The sequence below is a fragment of the Solea solea genome, chromosome 2 (genome assembly GCF_958295425.1).
Source record: "Solea solea chromosome 2, fSolSol10.1, whole genome shotgun sequence".
Classification (NCBI taxonomy): Eukaryota; Metazoa; Chordata; class Actinopteri; order Pleuronectiformes; family Soleidae; genus Solea; species Solea solea.
The window spans coordinates 9460258-9481252 of record NC_081135.1 but is presented as its reverse complement, the minus strand read 5'-3'; the positions used below and the strand labels follow the sequence as shown (position 1 = coordinate 9481252).

Sequence of the window (20995 nt, the reverse complement as noted above, 5' to 3'; positions counted from 1 at the left end):
TCCATGAAAATGTTAAAGCTTATACTGTATATACAATATTCTGTTGTTTATGGAGTACTGGGAAACAAGTACCTTTGTTGGATAGTTCAGGTTTTTTTTTGTCTGTAAATAATATGTTTAACCAGCCATTAGACTGCCTTTTTGACTGGAAACATGGAGGCAGCAGTGGATCAACAACAACTGTGTGCCGTGATGTAAAATTGCTGATTTTCTCTATGGGCTTTGGTTTGGGAGTTGGGGGTAGGTTACAAACTTTCTCTTACTCTGGCACAACATATTGGTACATTGAATTTATCATGTGGTACTTATCAAGATCAATATATCACAGTATCTCTCGATGTTCCTACTCGGTTTTATCTTTCCTCAAACCCATTTGTCAGAAGTGAGTCACTTCCTTTTTGAATATCTCTCTTAAAGAAAACTGCAGTACCAACAGAAAGTGAGCTGCGATGAGATGAGACTCTCGGGCACAGACGCAGGCTGTTTCTCCTGCTGCAATGACATTTTCTCCACAGAAAAAACATGCTGAATGAAGTCGCTGCTCATGAAATCTCGACAAAAACATATTTCTATATGAATGCAGAATACCAAGCATTCACAGCTGAAGGCTTGTGAGTAACATTTCTGTCCGTTAAGAAGCATTGCAGTAGCCAAGTGCCACGTGTTTCTACAACTATGTGTCTTGTGCATTTTGTTTTTGACAGTTTGGACAGTAACGATGACCCGTAGGCGATGGACTCCACACCTTTGACTTCTCAGTGAGGTAAGCACCTCATTCCACCGTGCCCTGCTGCTCCCCAGACTCCTGCTGTGGCGGCTAAAAATCAAATACCCGCTGCTCACCGAATTACTGCCCAACGTTTTCATTACAAAGACCATACTCTTCCCCAGAATGATGTGACCAGTCGTAAGAATTGAATTTTGTGCTGCGTTCACATCGAATCAAGTCATGTGTTTTTGAAGCGTGGTTGTGTGACGTATTGACACAAAATGAACGCGGTGAGAAGTGATCGAACTCACCACACATACATTAGTAATCTGTAATTGGATGATGGGAAGGCAGATTGCCCTGCACAGTCCTTTCATACAGCTGTCTTGAATTAGCAACCTATCAGCGAATCAGAGAATAGTATTTCTTGTTGCCGGTAAAGTCCACGCATACGCACAAACTCCCTCGAGGTTTCAGACAAGATGGAAGTGAAAGAGCACAGGTAATCACTTCAGTTCATAGTGGAATTTAGTCTTTATTAGATTAACATCTTATCGTTTCACTCAACGATCGTATCATTTGCTGTTCTATTCGGACTATAATTTCAGTTAGCTTTACTTCCTGTTGTGTTTCCCCACTGCTGATTGCTTGCTCCGCCTTCATTGAAATCAGCTGTGTTCAGTGATGTTCAACTACATCTACATCTACTACAACCTCAGAACCTTTTTTACAGCACTTTGGTCAACCGAGGTTTTAAAATGTGTAATTTTTCTTATGTATGGCTAACGATAGAGCTAACCTACAGCCAACAACCAACTAAACACAGTGCGTCCAACAACTGTCCTCCAATTTTGATACAACAGCAGGGCGGTCAAAGCGAAAGATGCTTTTTACGTTGACTTTTGCGTAATCTGGAAAATCTTTCGTTGAATATTCCTTAAAAAAAGATTTCTCCCACAATGAAAAAGTTTGGGTACATTACCAGGGATCATCTGGTGGGAGGAGCTCAACAGAAACATTACTATTTAACCAGCTGCAGGGCAGGAGGAAAAGAGGAAGACCATAGAGAAGGTTCATAGGTGTTTTGAAGGAGGACATGAGGACAACTGATATAACAGAAGAGGATTCAAGGAAAAGGACAAAGATAGACAAAGAAGACACGATGTGAAAAAGCTGCTAATTGCAGGAGAGGAATTGTCAGAGGGATTTTCAGCACTTGACCAATTTCAAACCGCTATTGATTGCAGCGATCGATGGAGTCCAGCGTTTGGATGCAAAGCTCCTGTATTTACAGAATCAACGTCGTCTAAGGCCTCATCGTCAACACGATGACTGGAATCTGAACTCGGAGTCGTGTGATGAATAAAAGAGGCCAGATAATCAATACAGAAGAACAATACCGCTGCTCATTAAGTCTGAAAACAATACAGAGTGATCGATATGTTTGATCAGGAGAAGATGCTTGGTATGTGCCAGACCAAGGCATAAACCTTGTGTCAAAAGTATTCTCTTAAGTGAATAAATGAACTGTTTCTTTCTTATGAGTGAATGAATGAATGAGCGTGCTGACGTCAGCCTTATAAGATGGAACATTTGAATCACTGTGCTTCCATCCAGACACAGCCAGCCACAGCCCTTGTCTCATGCACATTTCTGAGGCTTTGAAAGGATGGGCAGCCACTTTCTTTTGACTCAGTTTTCTCTTGTTTATGTTCAGTGAGTTATTTTTTAGTTAGATTTTTTGTTTATTATTTTGGCCATTCTGAAGCCATTTTGTCATCCTTTTGTTCATGTATTTGATTCAGTGGTTCTGTGGCTGTCCGTCCATCCATCCATCCATCCATCCAAGCCCAGACTTCCCTCTCCCCCCAGCTCTCGTAGAATCCTGAGGCGTTCCCAGGTCAGCCGAGGGACTACAGAACAGTCTCTCCAGCAAGTCCAGGGTCTTCCGCAGGTATAACAATGTGGATGAAATATCCTGGAGCTCACAATCCTGAATGAACAGTGTAGGAAATCAATTACTTTTCTTACACCAAGGCTGTTGTCCCTGCTGTTAACATTCCTTCCTCCGCTTGTCCGTTATTAGTACCTGGTCCCTGGTGCTTTTTTTGGTACCTGCTCTGGCGAGCTGAAAACATACGTTAATCTCCAACATTTAGCAGCTGCCCACATTGAGGAAGTACTGACACCAAACTTTCTTTCACTTGACTTATATTATGCAGAAATACAGAACTATTGACCAATAATGACAAAATATGGTCAAACAATATGGATTTTGTTGTTACTCCCAACCCTTTCAACAAAAGTTTCAATGAAAACCCCCTTTTTTTCCTTTACTGTTTTTTTTCTCTTGACCACCTTACAGCAGCAGCAGCAGCAGCAGCAGCTGCTCACCAGGGTCTCAACACAACATCCAAGAGAAACATCCATTTTGAAGTCAGTCCCGAGTCAAAGGAAAGGTGAGACACACAGACTACATTTAGATTTTCAAAGTTCTTTACAATTGTTTGCCTCTCACTCACCTGATATGAAACAGATGGCAGGAAGCTGCCACCCAAGGTGTTCACAATCTCGTTTCTCGACACATTCACATATAGACAGAAGCTGATAATGAATAAACCTGCAATTAGCGGATGCTCTACTCTCCTACTTTAATAATACAATTTGAATATTTATTTGGACTTTCTATATATTCCAGGGAAAATGATACACTACGGAACATAAAAATGAGGTTCTACAAGTCTGGAAAGTTACTTCATCGTCCACTGTGGTTGTGCAAGTGTATAATCACTTTAAACTAAAATGGTTTTGGTGTTAGCAAGGGCCTTATTTACCGGAAGAAATTTTCCGCTTGAGTTTAAAACCCTTTAACACCGAATACCATAATTACGAAACGGTTTGTGCTATCGGAAAAAGTTGCAGGTCAAAGCCAACATGTGGTTATTGCGGTGATCATAAACAAATGTTATTTTAAATCTGTTTTATACTGTTCAAATTTCAAATTCAAGTACAACTACAGGTTTTTTTTTTATAAACTTTTAAATAAATTGTTAATACACTATTTTAACATGTAGTAAACTGTAAATAAGTGCCAGATATTGAAAGTTATTCACAGGGAATTTTCTGGTCCTTTTACGGTTAAAATTAACCAAATAAGTCCAGACGGATATTTAGAGGCTTAAATATTTAAACTCAAGGGACTAACACAAATCGCGCCCCCATGGGTCTTGGACGTATTTTTATAATTTGTGGTGAACGCATCACAACCGTTTTGTGTCCAGACTGTATGGAGCGAGTCAGCGTCAACGTTTCTGTGAAATCACGACTCATTTTCCCGCTGACGAGTGCGAGCTGAGTTCCCTCGTGAATAATTGAGACGCTGGTTCCAAAGTTGTTTTGGTGTCTTTGATCAGACGGTTGACACACCAGCCAGCGACTCTTATGCTCATTTACAAAGCTTAATCAAACTGTATAATTTCCTGTGCAGCGGGGAGCATCTATTGTATCTGCATCCTGTTGACGTCGAGCCACTGTAACTCATAATCAGCCACACTGTGAATGTGTGGTTTAAAGGTTATTATGGATATTGCCATAAAAGGGGAACATTCACACATGATTTTTCCTTTATTGAAGTGATTTCAACTGAATCGCATGTTCATTCCCGCAAGTAATACTTGCCTAAGATGTCAAGTAAGACGCACGCAGCCTGGACGATGATGCATGTTGAATCGTAGCCTGCAACGTTAGCAATTAGCTACATTATCAGCTGTATCAACATTAGCTGGGTTTCCATTACCCTTAGAAATGCTCAAAATCTAAATATCGCAATAAAAAAAACTGGTAATGGAAAAACCTCTCAAATATCGCTAAAACATTTATATGTGTCGATATAAAAGGTTATCGCAAAAGCAGCACACGACGAGGACGGATCACACATCTTTCGGCTAATGTGTGCGTGGAAAAATCCTACGTACGCGTTGTATCATCGTGTTAATTAATACGTATTTTCCTGGTGCATTCTCGTGGGTCAGTCAGTAGACAGATCGTAGAGACATACACATACACTTGGTCAAAATTCTTACACTATCAGGAAATGTTCACAAGCTATCTCTTGGTCAAAGACTGTGACGACAACCGTCTTTGAACGCCTCTCACAGGACCAACAGTTTAGGGGTCAGAACCAAAGAAACTATCATTGTTTTTCTGCTGCTTCAACTTGCTTACATTGTGTGTGTGTGTGGTAGAAGTTGAGATTTGGTGTCTTTTTTTTTCAAGCAGCAGCCAATCAAACTGCGTTATGCAAATGAGCCAGCTCAGGCGCAATGTAATGGGATTAAATTTACACGTTTACGCTCCAAAAAAAATCCAAAACGGACCTCTCAGACGAGGCCTTTGTCTCTACTGTCCGACTCAAAAACAGTGTCGCCATCCCTTTAGCGTCAGATTTGTTTCAAGCCATGAACTGGGTAGATTTGAGTGATTAGAACAAACGTCATGGTGGCCTCACACTTTATCGACTGAACTGAGAGGAGAAAAACAACTCTAACAATTTGCTACAGAGTTACAATTATTATTTTAGTTTTATATCTGCTTTGTTTTTGTTTCGTCTTTGCACTAACTTCAAAGGGATTAAGCTGAAAAAAGACACATGAATTGATTCAGTCTTACTCGATTGGACGAGATGGGCAAATGGGATTTTGGAGCAGTGTTTTTTTTTATCAGTCATTCAACACCCTGCAATAAAATGACAGAAAGACCTGTAGCTCTGCCCTGTTGGTCTGCAGGGGCCTGAGGTTGCTTTGTCTCTGTGTTCATGTGTGTGTGTGTGTGTGTGTGTGTGTGTGTGTGTGTGTGTGTGTGTGTTTTTTTTTTTTAGGGTGTGGGGTGAATGGGGCTAATGCAACCAGAATGAACTGGTTTGGGAGACAAAAGCAGGGGCTAGAGGAGGTGCACAAGCAAGAGAAGAGACACAAGAGACCAGAGAAAGTTTTCCCAACTGCCTGCTGGACAAGTAAGTGCTGTCTCTCCTTTCCTTTAACTCGTTCTTCACGTGAACTGTATTCACTTCAAAGTTTAAGAGAAAGTAATGTACAGTACGTAACTTAATTAGTTAGTGAGTTTGTTTGTTCCGCTCTGTGTGTTTTTATTGAGAGTTAACCCCTCGAAAACATCAGAAAAAAAAAATTATCAGTTCCTAAAGTTGCTGCATTTCAGACATTGTGGATAAATAGTTGACTAAAAACCGTCTGTGTTTGTGTTGTCAGAATTAGGTTTTTAAAAATAGCCTTTTAAAAGCGACAGGCTTTTCATTTCTGTACTGTATTTACTTGACTCTCGACGGTTAGTTTTTATGTTATTGTCCATTTACAGAACCAAGTCCCAACCTTTTTTCCCCACATCTCAAATTTGGAAAAGTCTTGCTTTTCAATACATATACATAACTGTGTTGCGAGACAGGGGCATATAGAGAAACTGTGAGTGTGTGTGTGTGTGTGTGTGTGTGTGTGTACGTACACTTTTACAATTATATTACCTCTTTTTTTTTGGTATAACCCAAACTAAACTTATAACTTAAGACCAGTCCTAAAAAAATCCTCATGGATCAGACCAAAGTCTGATGATACAGAACCTCATTTCTGAGGATGTGAATTGTGATTAAGATTAAGGTCCGACATTAAAGTTCCAGTGTGGCGTCCTCTACCGCCCCCTGTGGAGAGAAAGAAAGAAACATTAAGTCTCTTTTACAGTACTTTGGTAAATGATATGTTCTTTATCTGTCTTTTTCTTGAATGTTACTTGTGCAGACTCTGTCCAGAAGAAGCTAAAACCACAATTGTGATTTAAGCCGGGTTAGGACTGTCTCGCTTTACTCACGCCGCGTGCTTCTTCCGCCTCACCTGCTCGGTCGTGGGGTTGAATTGATCCGCATGGGAATGCCTGGAATGTTGCTCAAACTGAGAAACACAGAGGGAGTCACGGGGAGCTTCATCGGCTTTGTGCAAACTAATCTTTACACTGGTTTGAATGTTACAGACATTGATTTATGTTTAAAAGTTACAAACTCCAGCTTTAACTAATGCAGTGTCCTCGCAAGAATAGCCGCACAAACCTGTGTGTGTGTGTTTGAGAGGGAGAGGGAGAGGGAGAGGGAGGTCAGTTGGCAGCTGGAAGCAGAGTTGAGAGAATTATATGTTATTAGCAGTGACTAGAAGGAGAGAGAGAGAGAGAGAGAGAGAGGAGAAGACCGATGCAACTCAATTAAAGTGAACTCCACAAACACACACACTCCAACCCAAAGTGAATATTTATGACCCAGTAAACTCTGAATTACATTCAAGTGTGCTCCTCTAAATTTGAATCCCGGGCCTCATCCACAAGCAGCTCTCTCTGTTTGACACAGACGAATACTTTTGTCCTCTGTTTTTCACACTTGTTTACAGTGCCGTCGCTGTGTATACACGTCGTTTTCTTAACTCTGAGAACACAACAATATGAGTTGCAATAGGTCTGTTTTAAACGAAAAAGAACACAGAAAAAGAAAATAGAATACAAGTGCAGCCTTTGCTGTTTTTGAAAATGGCCCAGTTTGTAATCACGATTTAAAAATGATCTATTGTCACTTGCTGAGCAAGCAGATTTGCAGTCTTATTGGAATCTAATCTGCTCGTCACAGTTGTACACAGTGTGATGGAGAGTCTGTATGAGACATTGTTGTGTGGGGGGGGGGGTTCTTTTTGGCTCTCCATTTATTTCTGCTGAGTTCACTCTGCTGTCGTGTTTACATTAGCGCTGATAAAAAACTGCAGCTGATAAAAACCTGCGTCCATCGCTGAGTCATTTGACATCGGGAGCGAGTGACGATCGCATCTATTTCCCCGTTGCAGACAAAAGCCAGATGTTGACGTGTTTTATTGGGATTTTTGACCTGGTGGAAAAGGAGGCTCGTTCTGGTTTGTATATCTGCGAAAATAAATAAATTGCAAGTGAAGTGATGTGAAATATACAATTGAAACATGTGACTTGCGCGCTCAGCTCTTCCTCTTTCTCTCCACTGTGTCCGGTGAAGTTACTGGGTCACACAAGGACCAATGAAAAAAAAAAAAAAAAAAGTAATTTACGCTTGGCTGCTTTTCAAAATCCCTAATTACAGAGGCAACAGAATCACACACACACACACAGAGTCCCCAGCCCGCGTCCCCAGCCCCCTCTCACTTCTAATGCATTGGACAGAATCCAAACTTCAAACTTGGCCGACTGGGGAGCAGAATTGGTCTTTTTTTTTCTTCTTCTTCAAAGCGCATAATAAAGCACAGCTGGTCAGATTAAAAAATGAACATGCTACAGAAATTCATTGTGTCACCCTTTTATTCCAGGTGTGCGCTCATGTGCATGTTGTAATCCTAGTTCAGTTCAGACAAAATTCTGAAACTAAACTATGTCACACGAGGTCATAAATAAGGACAAGCATATAATCATGAACAATGATTTGTCTTCACACAATGCTGCATTTATGAAAGTTAAGGTTGTTTTTTTTTTAAGTGTGTTTGGACTGTGTGGACGGTGCTCTGTGTAACCCCTGCATTGAGACCAGCAGGTTCACTCTTGACCAAAAACATGGCTACCAGCAGGGACACAGGGAAGAGCACCTAACAAAATAGACTTCATAAAATCAAGGCCTGCTTTAGTTTATGTTGCCTGAAGAATAAGTTTGAACAGTTTGTTAAGAACTCACTCTACTGGACTAAAGTCCTTAGAGAAAATCAGAGTTTTTACCCCAATGGAAACGAAGGAAGTTCTTGTTCTTTTTACTTATTTTGTAAGAGCCTTTCTAAAGTGGCTAAGTGTAATTTCTGACTTTTTCTCAGTATCTCACTTTATTATCACTTTAAATCACAACACACATTAACTATAGTATCTCCCTTCAGACACTATTAATAATTTTTTTCAACAGACTGATTTTTAAAAGTCTAACCCTGAGTGTATCACAGACGACACGTTTGCATTACTGTAATTACACAGCTGTTTGTGCTATTCACGTCAGAGACAACGTGGTTATTACGGTAATTCCACTCGCGCTGTTGCAGGAAGCGAGTGAATCAGCATCTTTGACACCAGTTGGAAAAACGCCTGTACATAGTTTTGGCCTTTTTTTGGACAAAAAACTCAAACAAATGTTTTTTTAAATGTGTTCTACTGTTCAAATTTCAAATTTAACGCACAAAGTCTGGTGTTTATGTACAACTACAGTGTTTTTTTTCAAATAAAACTTAAAACTAATAACATCCCGAAAGTTATTCTGGATAAATGGTCATTTTCTGGCCCTTTTATGGTTAAAATAAGCAAAAAAAAGTCCTGAGGGTTAGTTGTTAAAGGGTTGACTTTAAACTTCATTACAAAATTATAAATAAGCCAAAAGTAGCTTCATGTTGGCAAAATATACTCTTATATAATCCTAATATAATGTGTCATTATACACACAGAAAAAAACACTTTTGCCAGTGAAGAAGAGAAGCCTTTCATTCTTTCTTTCTCTCGTCTCCATGACAAACTTATTCCACCAGAAATAATGTCTCATACTAACACGACCCTGAAGAAATCTTTCCTGTGGCTACTTTCATGTTTATAAGGAAGTCGGAATGTTGTTTTCTTTCTTCCTCCTGTTGTGTCTTTTGGCAAATGGACCTCCAGGCGCTGACAGAGAGAGGAGATATAGAGCAGAGAGAAGAAAGTCACTCGAGGGAGTTTAGTGTTTTTCTGTCTGATGACCAGGGATATTCTCTGTGGTCGCTCCAGTGTTTCTCATCCCCACAGTGATTGCAGTATCTTAGTGTGCTCGATGGAATGTCTGTTTTTGGAAAAAAACAGTCTCATATAATATTTCTCTTTATCCTTGGATGATATTCAGAATAATTGACATCAGAGACCTTTTTAAAGGAGTTTAAAAGCTCAAGTATTTATCTGAAGTACACTGTTACTAAATAATTAACAGTCAAAGTCAGAGTTTTTGTGGAAATAATGTCGAATAATGTCTAGAGTTCTTCAGTTTCCTCCCAGAGTCTAGAAACATGCACAGGTTAATTGGACGTTCTAAATTGATCGTAGGTGAGACTGTGAGTGAATGGTTGTTTGGAAACCTGTCCCCCAGCTGTAGTTGGCCACAGTAGCTGCTTAACATGCTTATGAATGGGAGGCGTGAGCGGTGGACTCCTCCATTTGTTGTACCCTGCAGTCTCACTTTTAAATGTCAGTAATTCTTACCGACTAGATATTTAATCTAAGTCATTAAAACTGCTTTTAGACCTGTGTTGAATTTTGACATGTTCCTAAAACTATCCAGAGAGGCTGTATATTTCTTTTTCCAGCTCTTTTGCTCCCAGCTCTTTAGTCAAATCTGCAAGTAAGCCCATGTGGGGGAAGGAAAAGCAGTGGATTATTATCATCGAGCGATTGGGCGTGTTGTCCTGCCTCCTACATTCATGCCCCAGGCTTTGTCACTTGCCTGCCTGTTCCAGATGTTCTTGTAATATATGTGAACATGTCTGACACAGGCAGTCTCCCACAGTGTTCAGCATGTGTGAACAGCACATTCCAGATTGTGTCTAAACCATACTTTCCCGAACATTTTCAGGAGTTCAGGTGGTGTATTTAGATTCAAACATTGAATCTAAGCTGCTTTCAGACAATGCACTGAAGCCTTGGCAGTTTCTGCAGGAACTGTGAAGTCAAATGTCAACAAAAGTGCCTCCAGATTCTCCTGCTTGTGCACTCTCTGGATTATGTCTCACTGATGTGTGAACACAGCCAGAGAAACTCTGGATAATCAACAGTGACTGAATGGACAAATGTCTTGCCTCTTGCATCATCAAGCCAGGCTCAAGACATGCTCAAGCCAGGCTCAAGACAGGCTCAAGCCATGCCCAAGCCTGGCTCAAGCCATGCCCAAGACAGGCTCAAGACATGCTCAAGCCAGGCTCAAGCCATGCCCAAGCCTGGCTCAAGCCATGCCCAAACCATGCTCAAGCCATTCCCAAGCCAGGCTCAAGACATGCTCAAGCCATGCCCAAACCATGCTCAAGCCATTCCCAAGCCATGCCCAAACCATGCTCAAGCCATTCCCAAGCCAGGCTCAAGACATGCTCAAGCCATGCCCAAACCATGCTCAAGCCATTCCCAAGCCATGCCCAAACCATGCTCAAGCCATTCCCAAGCCATGCCCAAACCATGCTCAAGCCATTCCCAAGCCAGGCTCAAGACATGCTCAAGCCATGCCCAAACCATGCTCAAGCCATTCCCAAGCCATGCCCAAACCATGCTCAAGCCATTCCCAAGCCAGGCTCAAGACATGCTCAAGCCATGCCCAAACCATGCTCAAGCCATTCCCAAGCCATGCCCAAACCATGCTCAAGCCATTCCCAAGCCATGCCCAAACCATGCTCAAGCCATTCCCAAGCCAGGCTCAAGACATGCTCAAGCCATGCCCAAACCATGCTCAAGCCATTCCCAAGCCATGCCCAAACCATGCTCAAGCCATTCCCAAACCATGCTCAAGCCATTCCCAAGCCATGCCCAAACCATGCTCAAGCCATTCCCAAGCCATGCCCAAACCATGCTCAAGCCATGCCCAAGCCAGGCTCAAAACATGCTCAAGCCACACCCAAGCCAGGCTCAAGCCATGCCCAAGCCATGCCCAAGCCAGGCTCAAGACATGCTCAAGACATGCTCAAGTCAGGCTCAAGCCAGGCTCAAGCCAGGCTCAAGCCAGGCTCAAGACATGCTCAAGACATGCTCAAGACATGCTCAAGACATGCTCAAGTCAGGCTCAAGCCAGGCACAAGCCAGGCTCAAGACAGGCTCAAGCCAGGCTCAAAACTTGCTCAAGCCAGGCCCCCGCTGTTGCTGAACACAACTCATTTGGTCAATCTCCTGCTGCATTTGTCAAACATGAATGTCAAACTCCAGCCAATGACCGGACTCAGTTTTCTGCTAAAATATCCAGAGTTTCCATCTGAAATCATCTTCACTCTCACGAAACATACTTCCTCACCTACTTCAAGTCAGTCAGTGGAGTTGGGAGCAGAACACAGATATACTGTAGAATGTTTAAGTGAAATAATCATGGCTAACCTGACTCCGGCAGATGTAGGCCATGTGTCCTGATAAAGGTTTGATTAGCCTGGTGTCGGCTGCCAGCAGCAGCAGCAGAAGACAGATACAGGACATAAATTACTCCGGAGATGACACACATTCATGTGTCGACATATTTTGTCAGAGTCAAATTAATCTTGAGCCTTATATACACCGATGTTGACGGTGGGAGTACTGTTCCAGATACCAGGGTCCCCGTTGTCATGCCTCTACGCCGATGACATTATGTTTTACATGTCAGTCTGTAAAGAATGTCTGGAGGGAATCCTTTGAAATTGTTGTCTCCGCTTGTCTGAAGCCTTTTTAGCCAAAGAATGAGCTTCATTTGGAAGTGAATCCTGAGAGTTGCCTCACGGCGGGACGCTTTGAACTACTTCCTGTTGAAGTGGAATTCAGTACTTTCAGTAAATATAGAGTAAACAGGATGTGAATATGACAGTACGTGATCAAATGTACTTGCCTCGTGAATATAAAGGACACCATTGAAACGCAGCATTATATAACAAATCCAGATCAAGGAGTGTGATGTCACATCTTGTAAGGCTAAATGTTGAATATTGCACGTTTAGTAAGTGTTTAATGGCTCTTTTTTAATGGTCTCATGGCTGATACAGTCCTGGTTTCACCAGCTCACAGACACATGAAGTTATCTTTTCTTTAAGTAAAGCATCATGAGTGGACTGTTGTTGACCTCTAACCTCAAACAAACCGTCTGCTCATCAGTCATCACTGACCTACAATCAATGTTCCCCTCTGACCTTCACTCCTAGCCTTGTTGATTCTGGCAGAGAAAAAAAACAAAATGTCTGATCACTGTTAATGTATTTGTTTTATCATTTAAAAAAATTGAATACAAAGTAAAGTGCCAGTGCAATCCTCTACATCATCGTCTCATAATCCCAGTTCTTTCATTGTGCTGTAATCAGCAGCATTATTTTAAAGCCCGTGCTGCCATAAATATGTTATATTCCCTTCGCTGCTGCTTCAGTTGATCCTGGAAAAGCTTGCAGTGGTTTCCTCATGGGAAGCTGATGCGCTGCTTTTCAACTCCAGTCCCTGGACAGGCTATTAGAGCAGCAGTGCATAATTGCAGCCTGGTTGGTGTGTGAAACATCCACTCCAGCCATGCTCCACCAGTTTCCACACACTCTGTATTAACTACTGTGACGAAAACCTCTTTAAATGATTTTGTTTGAGTTGATTGTAAGACGTTGTGAAGTATATATACGTATATATTTTTTTTACAAGTATTCAAAGATAACTTCTCAGTGGGAGAAGAAGAAGGGGTTGGTGGTTTAATACCAAGGAGTCTGTTGCAGGATTATGAGGACATGTGTAACCATGATCTTTTACCTCTATCTAGTCCTTTTTTGAGCTACACTCACAACCAGGAAAATCTTATGTATTTATTCATAGAAATTACTAGTGCCACAAAGAGTTAAAAGGATAGTTTACTGAAGTGTGGATGTATGCCTGCTGAAGTCTTTGTTCTCTGCGTCATCACATTGTTATTCAACCTTTTCCAACTGCAAACAGAATTTTATGTTACCTTGAAAATTGCGTCAACGTCCAGAGTGAAAATCTGTGATTTGACTTCACAGCACACAGGCGTCGTTGATTCATCGGCGTCTCCGTCAGTGAATTCAAATGTGTTATTTCAGTGACGCTGAGATCCTTGAAAGCTCAAACAATGCAACAGTAGACCAGCGGTGTCCCGGCGTCCCTGTGAGCTATAACTGTTCATTCTTCTCTCTGTGGACTTCAGTGCAGTTTCCAGTCGAGAAAGACCGTCTCCCGGCGAGATAAAGCAGCAATCATGTTCTTAAAATACTCATAGACTTGAGATTTCATCATGCGAGGCTTGTGTTATGCATCAAAAATCAGTTTTTTCTTGTGTCCCCCTGCTGGCAGCATTGTTTTCATTGAGAGAGAGCCTTCATGTGGCAGGCTTGTTCTTATTGACTATTACTTTTAGATACAGTACGTATGCAGACGTGCAGAAATGTACAATGGCAACATAAATTATGATCCTGGAGTACAGACGATGAGTAGAGGATAACCATAAAACTTCATGCTTGACCTGCAGGAAGGAGAATACCTTTATATCATATTACCTTCACACATTTGGTCTCCTTTTCATGAGAGATCTCTTCAAAACGCACATTTTGTGACAAATACGTCACTGTTCCTATATGTGGAACAGCTGAAGTCGCCTTTTTTTATAAGTTTACTCCTTCACACAAAAAGGAAAAGCTAAGTAGATCAGATCACATCAACCCTGGGGCACTCACTTTTACAGTGGCTACAGTCTGTTGCTGCTGGCTAGTGAGGCAGAGCTAATGATAGTTAATGATGCCTGCTGGAAAGTCTCATGTCTTTGCTTGAAGATAAAAGAGTGTAGTGGATTTGAAAGAATGTGCACTTGCTCGCAGCCATCGGTCGTCGACTGCTCTTTTTCTTCTTTGTGTTTTTTTTTGTTGTTTTTTTTTTTTACCTCGAGTCTAAGTGAGGAATCCTTTTCTAGAAATATGGAGCTACGCAGAAAACTGTGCAACAGTCGAAACAAAACATGACATTTCCATTTTGAATCCGGTGTTTCTCTCTCGTACAAAGATGGTCAGAGTTCATGACTCCCATGTCGAGCTCCAAACGTGGCGTCGTGAGTGGAGCGGATAATGATTTTACATTAACTAACCCTGGGCTGAAGGTCAACACTTAATGGCTTAGCTGTTGCATTGTATGTGAACCTTTGTGATGATGGTGTGTGTGTGTGTGTGTGTGTTTTATACAGGATGAAGGCTGCACTGCTGCTGCTGTTAGTCACTATCACTGCTGTGACAACTGTAGCCGGAGGGAAAAACAAAGGTGAGGACGTCTCTCTTTTCAGCAAATCTCACAAAACAATACACTTACTGTGTATTGTCGTCAAGTACCAGATTCACCCACTGTCACGTCACCTATTGTTGTGTGAAATTCCCATTCTGAAGCGTCCAGTTGAGCAATTTGTCATCACTATGTTGTTCTGAAGAATTAATTGTATTTAGAAGCACATACTGTCTGTATGTAGCTTAATCCATTGCTTTAAAATTGCTTTTACTTGCTTTTACTTGACTATGAATGCAGTGAATATATAATATTTTCTTTTTCTTTTGTTTGATAATTATGGTTTTAATCACACATATGTATACAGTTAAAGGAATACTTCACCGATTTGCATTAAGCGAAAAATATCTTCATTCTTCAACACCAGTTACAGTTGGTTACCTGTTAGCGTAACTGTTAGCAAAGATGGCGGACACTGTTTACATTCTGTGAATGAGGTCCCACTGAGGACACTTGGTCTGAGGCTTGAAACTCCAATGCTAATTCCGCACTTTTTAGACCCACTCGTAGGGGGGCGGGACCTCATTCCCAGAATGTAAACAGTGTCCGCCATCTTTGCTAACAGCTACGCTAACAGGACCAAGTGTCACTGGTGGGCACGTAACAAAGAAAAGAATGAAGATATTTCTCAACTCAGGGGAAACTGAGGTTGGGAAGCACATTTTTAAAAAAATGCTACCCCTATTCTAGTAATACAAAGCTAAAAGCTAATCGATGAAGTATTCCTTTAATGGTGCCCTCACCTGGACAATAAAGTTCTATTCTATTCTGTCATGTTTTAAAGGTGATGTGACACTCACATTTATATTCCACTGGGTTGAGTAAGTGCTGCACAAAGCCAGAACACCTACTGGCTAAAGGTGGAGTCACACCAAACACAAAATTATTTATAAAGTCACGTGTTGTTGTGTTGACTTATTATGTAATCATGTTGCATTACATTTGGTGTAAACACAGCGTTGCATGTTTTGTTTATGCCGGCAGTTTTCAGTCACCAGCAGACAAAATGACTGACGTAGCATTCATGGTTTGCACCTATTAAAACGACGCATGTCTAAAATAACCAGTTAAAAGTCTTTACTCTGTCCTCAGAGAAAAACAAACCCTCCCAGCATGGGTCAGAATGCATTGACTGGCGCTATGGCAACTGTGTGCCTAGCAACGGGGACTGTGGAGCAGGATTTAGAGAGGGGTCATGTGACCAGCAGACCAAGAAGATGAAATGTAAAGTACCTTGCAACTGGAAAAAAGAGTTTGGAGGTAGGTGACACACACACACACACACACACTATGAGTGCAGAGAAGGGTCAAAAATCAACAGGAGCTCTGGGCAAATTCCCTGTGGAATATGTGGAATTGCCCTTGAAATTTGCATGACGGGGCGTGTTAATGCCCCATAAAACAGACATTCTTAGCTCTCACAACCTTCGCCCCTTCCTCCTACTCACCCCCACGGCATTGTTTGCCAGTGCAGCAAGCTGAGAGCTAAGCTAACTGGCTAATGTGTTCACACAACTTATCTATATAAAAAAAAACTCAAACAAAAATTACAACGCCAAACTGAAGAGAAAAGAAAAGTAAAAATCGTATCCCCACTCAAAACGTAACTTTATTCTCATAATATTATGACTTTATTTATATATTATATATATTATACATCTTCAGTTTGGCCCTAATACTCAGTTGCAAAAAACAGTTAGTTAGTTAAGCTAAAAGCTAAGCTATTAGACATCACTATTGCTGGTTGGAGGAGGGAATCGGATACAAGACACGCTTCCTCCATTATATCCTTTAAACTGTTTAAAGTAGTGCAGTTAAATTTCATTTTAAGTGGTATTTGATGTGAAGAGCCCTGAACATTTCTTTGGAAATGATCCAAAATGCCCTTGAAACATATTTCACATGTTTCCTGCTCTCAATAAAGCAAGTACCTGTTAAACATGCAGCCCAATGCAGCAGCCCCTGCTCACAGTTAACTCTCTGAAGCCGAGACGATTCACAATCTGTGTTGTCACAGAACATTCATGTCTAATTGAGTCGTCCCTGAGTATTTATGATGGTTCACAGTTCATTGCCTGAAGCTTGTAAAATTAAGTTTTTAAGCACCGTGCACTGAGAGAAGGGTCTGTGAAGGGTGTTGCATCAGTTTGTGGACTGCTTGTCTCTGTTAGTTAGACGAGCGCCGTGCTGCTGCTGCTGCTGCTGTGTTTCTTATCTTGTTTCTTAACAAATTAGCTTGATCTGGATGTTTTCACTTGTAAAGTGGCTGTTCCCAAATCAGATCAAAGTAATTGGATCAGTGGTGGCTTAAAGTGAGATACAGAGGCTCGCTCCCCCTGAAAACACGGCTGTCAGTGGGGACACAAAAACAGATTTTTGCCACTATACAAAAGGGTTACCTAATAAAATCCACACCAGCCTGATTCTACAATATCCTCACTACTTTAGATTGTGTTTTTTAGTTTAAACCCAAACAAAGCATTCCAAGCACTGAGGTCACAGAAAACACTGTTGGCTACTCGGTTCAAGGTTAGTTCCTTCGGCTGCATTCAGAGAGCTATTCAAAAAGCCTGTAATAATATGCTTCATAACTGAAAGTGAAAATCAATACACGCCAGCAAGTGTGTTGCAGAACAATCCATGAAGGACTTCTGAAAGTGTCCACCACCTTTTCTTTTCTTTTTTCTTTTTTATTACATTTTCCATTCAGGAGAGGAGAACCAACAATGAAACACAAGGTTGTGTACAAAATGTTTGTCTCAAAGTAAAACCGCATGGTTTTTCCTTAAACACCGAAACAAAACCCTCCAATTATCCTCACATCTGGAAACTTGTCAATTGTGGCTCATCTTGCGATTTACATGCTGTCTTGTCCCTGTGGTCTCACATATATGTATATATATGTATATATATGTATATATATATATATATATATATATGTATATATATATATATATGTGTGTATATATATATATATATATATATATATATATATATATATATATATATATATACTGTATATATATGTATATATACAGTACATACATTGGTCAAACCAAATTACCACTGAAGCAAAGAATAATCTGGCATTTATGTTGGTAATATGGACGGTGCAATTGCAAAGCATTATGCTGGGACAAATTCATCCTCCTCTTTAAATCCTGTGGGATTGAAAGTGTAACAATGATGCCCACGAGAGGAGGTGACACCGGTAAAAACCAGGCACAGAGAAAATGCTTTGGATTTACACACATTATAACACTATGACATGGGATTACCAACATTTAGGTCTCAGAATAGGGGACACTTATGCATTTCTGTGTCATTCGCTCCCTTTGCACACACGTTACCAGGCAAAATAAGATCATCTACTATGAATGAATAAATAAATATCATTATTTTGGTTGCATTTATATAAAAAGTAAACATAAAGTCAGATCATTTAACACTGTTATCCCAATCACCGAAAAAGGAATAGGCTGAAACACGTGGCTTATTTTTGCCTACCCTGTACAACACCAAGAAAAAAAGCCAAGAAAGGTAGATAAAATACATAAAACATTGCACTTACAATTATAGTACTAGACTTTGTAGTGTAGTCACTAAACATCCTTAAAATGACAATACTACTCATATGCCTAACTCTCTCTTTGTAGAATAACCAGCTGCTAGAATATTACACATGCACTTACTTTCAGCACAAATGACAGCACCACCTGCTTTCTCAGACACACACACACATACACTACAGTGTCCTGTGCTGAGGCTGTAGGTCTAACAACCATTCTGAGACATCCTAATACAAGTGGACAGCTGTCAGTCCCTCCTTCCACACCTGGTATGACCTACACTGCACTCCCAAAGACACACACTGACATGCAGAACAGCTACAGTATATGACAGATTTCCTTTGCCATGATTTCATACCAAAATAAAAACCCCACAGTAAATTAGTTCACCAGCACATAATCGTGTGGCATTGGCGAAGAACGTGCTGATATCAGATCTACCTTTAGCTCGTGTTGATCAATTTTGCTGATCCTTTTTTTTTTTGGAGCAAACGTCCCAGGCTCCTCATTTTTTATCCGGGCTGTGTGCACGCAGACATTTTAGTGTCGACTCCTGTTTTCAAATCAGGTCTGTGTGTCACACAAAGGTATTGGCGGCACGACTTTTAGTTCTAAATGTGAACCGTCTAACCTGTAGTTAATCAGATTTGAATTGGCTTTTAACTATGGAGTTGGTAAACTTACATGGACCACGTGTCCATATACACACTCGCAAGGAGACAAAGAATAGAGCACAATGCTTGTTGAGTAAAAAATAGGTCATGCAGGACAGAGAATATAGGTCATATGTAACCACATGATGACTTGAAAAGTGTCCTTGACGGTAGATGGTAGACTTGCGCCTTATTTATACATCACTTTGAATAATTTCCAGCTGACAACACTTAAGGAATCATGTAAACATCTACTGAGAAAACAACCAGTGTACAAAAAAGACGAGGTAGCCCGGGGAAAACAAAACAAGAGAGCAACAGAGAAGCTGTTACACGGTGGAATAAAACACAAATATGTCATATGTCAAATATGTGGGGCGACGGTAGCTCAGTGCTAGAGCGAGTCGTCTTTCAACGAAGGTCGAAGGTTGTGGATTTGATTCCCGGTCTACATGCGTTTGTGTCCTTGGGCAAGACACTTAACCCCATGTTGCTCATGATGGCAGCGTGTGAATGGGTATGAAAGATGAAAGAGTGATAGAAAACCTTTGGGTACTTGAAGTACTGTTTATGTATTTGAATACGTCATTAAAGTTTTATCACTCACTGAAGCCAAAGAGAAGAGGGCCGTAGACAGAACCTTGAGGTACACCAGACGTAGGTTAGACGTGTACTTGTTTGACAGATAAGAATGAATCTGCACTGAATCTGAAACACTGTTTAAAATCCGTCTGCTTTTGCTGTTCCACATATTAACTGACTCTTTTTGACGTAAATCATTGAATGGAATGTTCAGGAATCTCGTGTGCATCTCTCTCTCTCTCTCTCTCTCTCTCCTCTAGCTGACTGTAAGTATCGGTTTGGAAGTTGGGGGGAGTGTGACGCAAGCTCTGGCTCAAAGACCAGGACAGGAACATTGAAGAAGGCTCTGTACAACGCAGAGTGTCAAGCGACGATTTCTGTCTCCAAACCCTGCCCAGGAAAAACAAGAGAAAAACCAAAGGTGAGACTGTGTTTACCTTCTTCAGCTCTGATGTGAGCAACTCTTGAGCAGACACATGGAAAACATAGTAGATGTGTAGATAGTCTCTGATTGCACATACTGCAGTGTGCACACAGGGAAGAGGGAACAATGTATTCCTGCAGATACAGTAAATCCCTGTGTCATGAAGATTTCTTTGCTCTCAAGCCAAAGTCATCGGGGATTCTTTTCCGAGACTTTTAGAGTTGTGACAAACCTCCCTACCCGTTTGGCTTGTAAACAGAGTTTATCTTACTTTGGGATGTCTATAGATTCTTCACACCACCTCTGTGTGTGAGAGCTACTTTTCACTCAATGGATTCCTCGGAAATAATAATAATAATGTGCCTGTATTTGTGTGTTTGTTCCAGGAAAGAAAACAGAAGTCAAGGGGGCAGTCAAGAGGCTTCCGAGTCAAAGACAAAATCGAAACAAAGCAGTAACTTCACCTATTGATTTACAGCCTGATTTCCACACACATACATTTTAAGGTTTCTTCAGACTTCCACAAACATCGTGACTAAGCAGACGACAGGCATCTCCCTGATGTGTTGCTTCATAAACAGCCAACACAGCCACTTCTAGACTGAAGTGCATTTGGAATATTCATATTATTAATCTCACTTAAGTCCACCGTCCATGTTCAGAATTGTGAAAAACGTTGGCCGTGGGCATTCTCAATATCGGAGATGTCACTTTCAAACGTTTAATAGAATAAAAACACGTGGATTACAGCTCCTCTGTGGCCACACAACAAACGAGAACTAATGTCATTTTCTTATTGCCCATGTTTTGCCTCTGAATTATTACATTCATCTTGGGTGTGTCTGTAGCACAAATGGGCAAACTTTGTAATATGTGTGAGATAATTGTGGTAAAAAAATAAACAGAGCCAAGAACCTGATGCTTTTCTCTAATTCTAACCACCGTAGCTCGTAGTTAATGAAACAGTGTGTGAAATGTCAGCTGTGATAATTGTCCTAGGACCACAAACGCCGCCTATTATACATTACCT

General features: G+C 40.9%; 1 protein-coding gene across 1 annotated transcript; it reads left to right on the top strand.

Annotated features, from left to right (window-relative positions):
• The first annotated feature begins 5614 nt into the window (after positions 1-5614).
• Positions 5615-20423, top strand: LOC131455521 (midkine-B-like). Its single transcript, XM_058623195.1, has 5 exons — positions 5615-5720; positions 14646-14719; positions 15830-15997; positions 19802-19962; positions 20352-20423. Exons 2-5 carry the CDS (start codon positions 14647-14649, stop codon positions 20421-20423), a joined length of 474 nt encoding a protein of 157 aa, XP_058479178.1. The 5' UTR covers positions 5615-5720; position 14646.
• Positions 20424-20995: the final 572 nt, after the last annotated feature.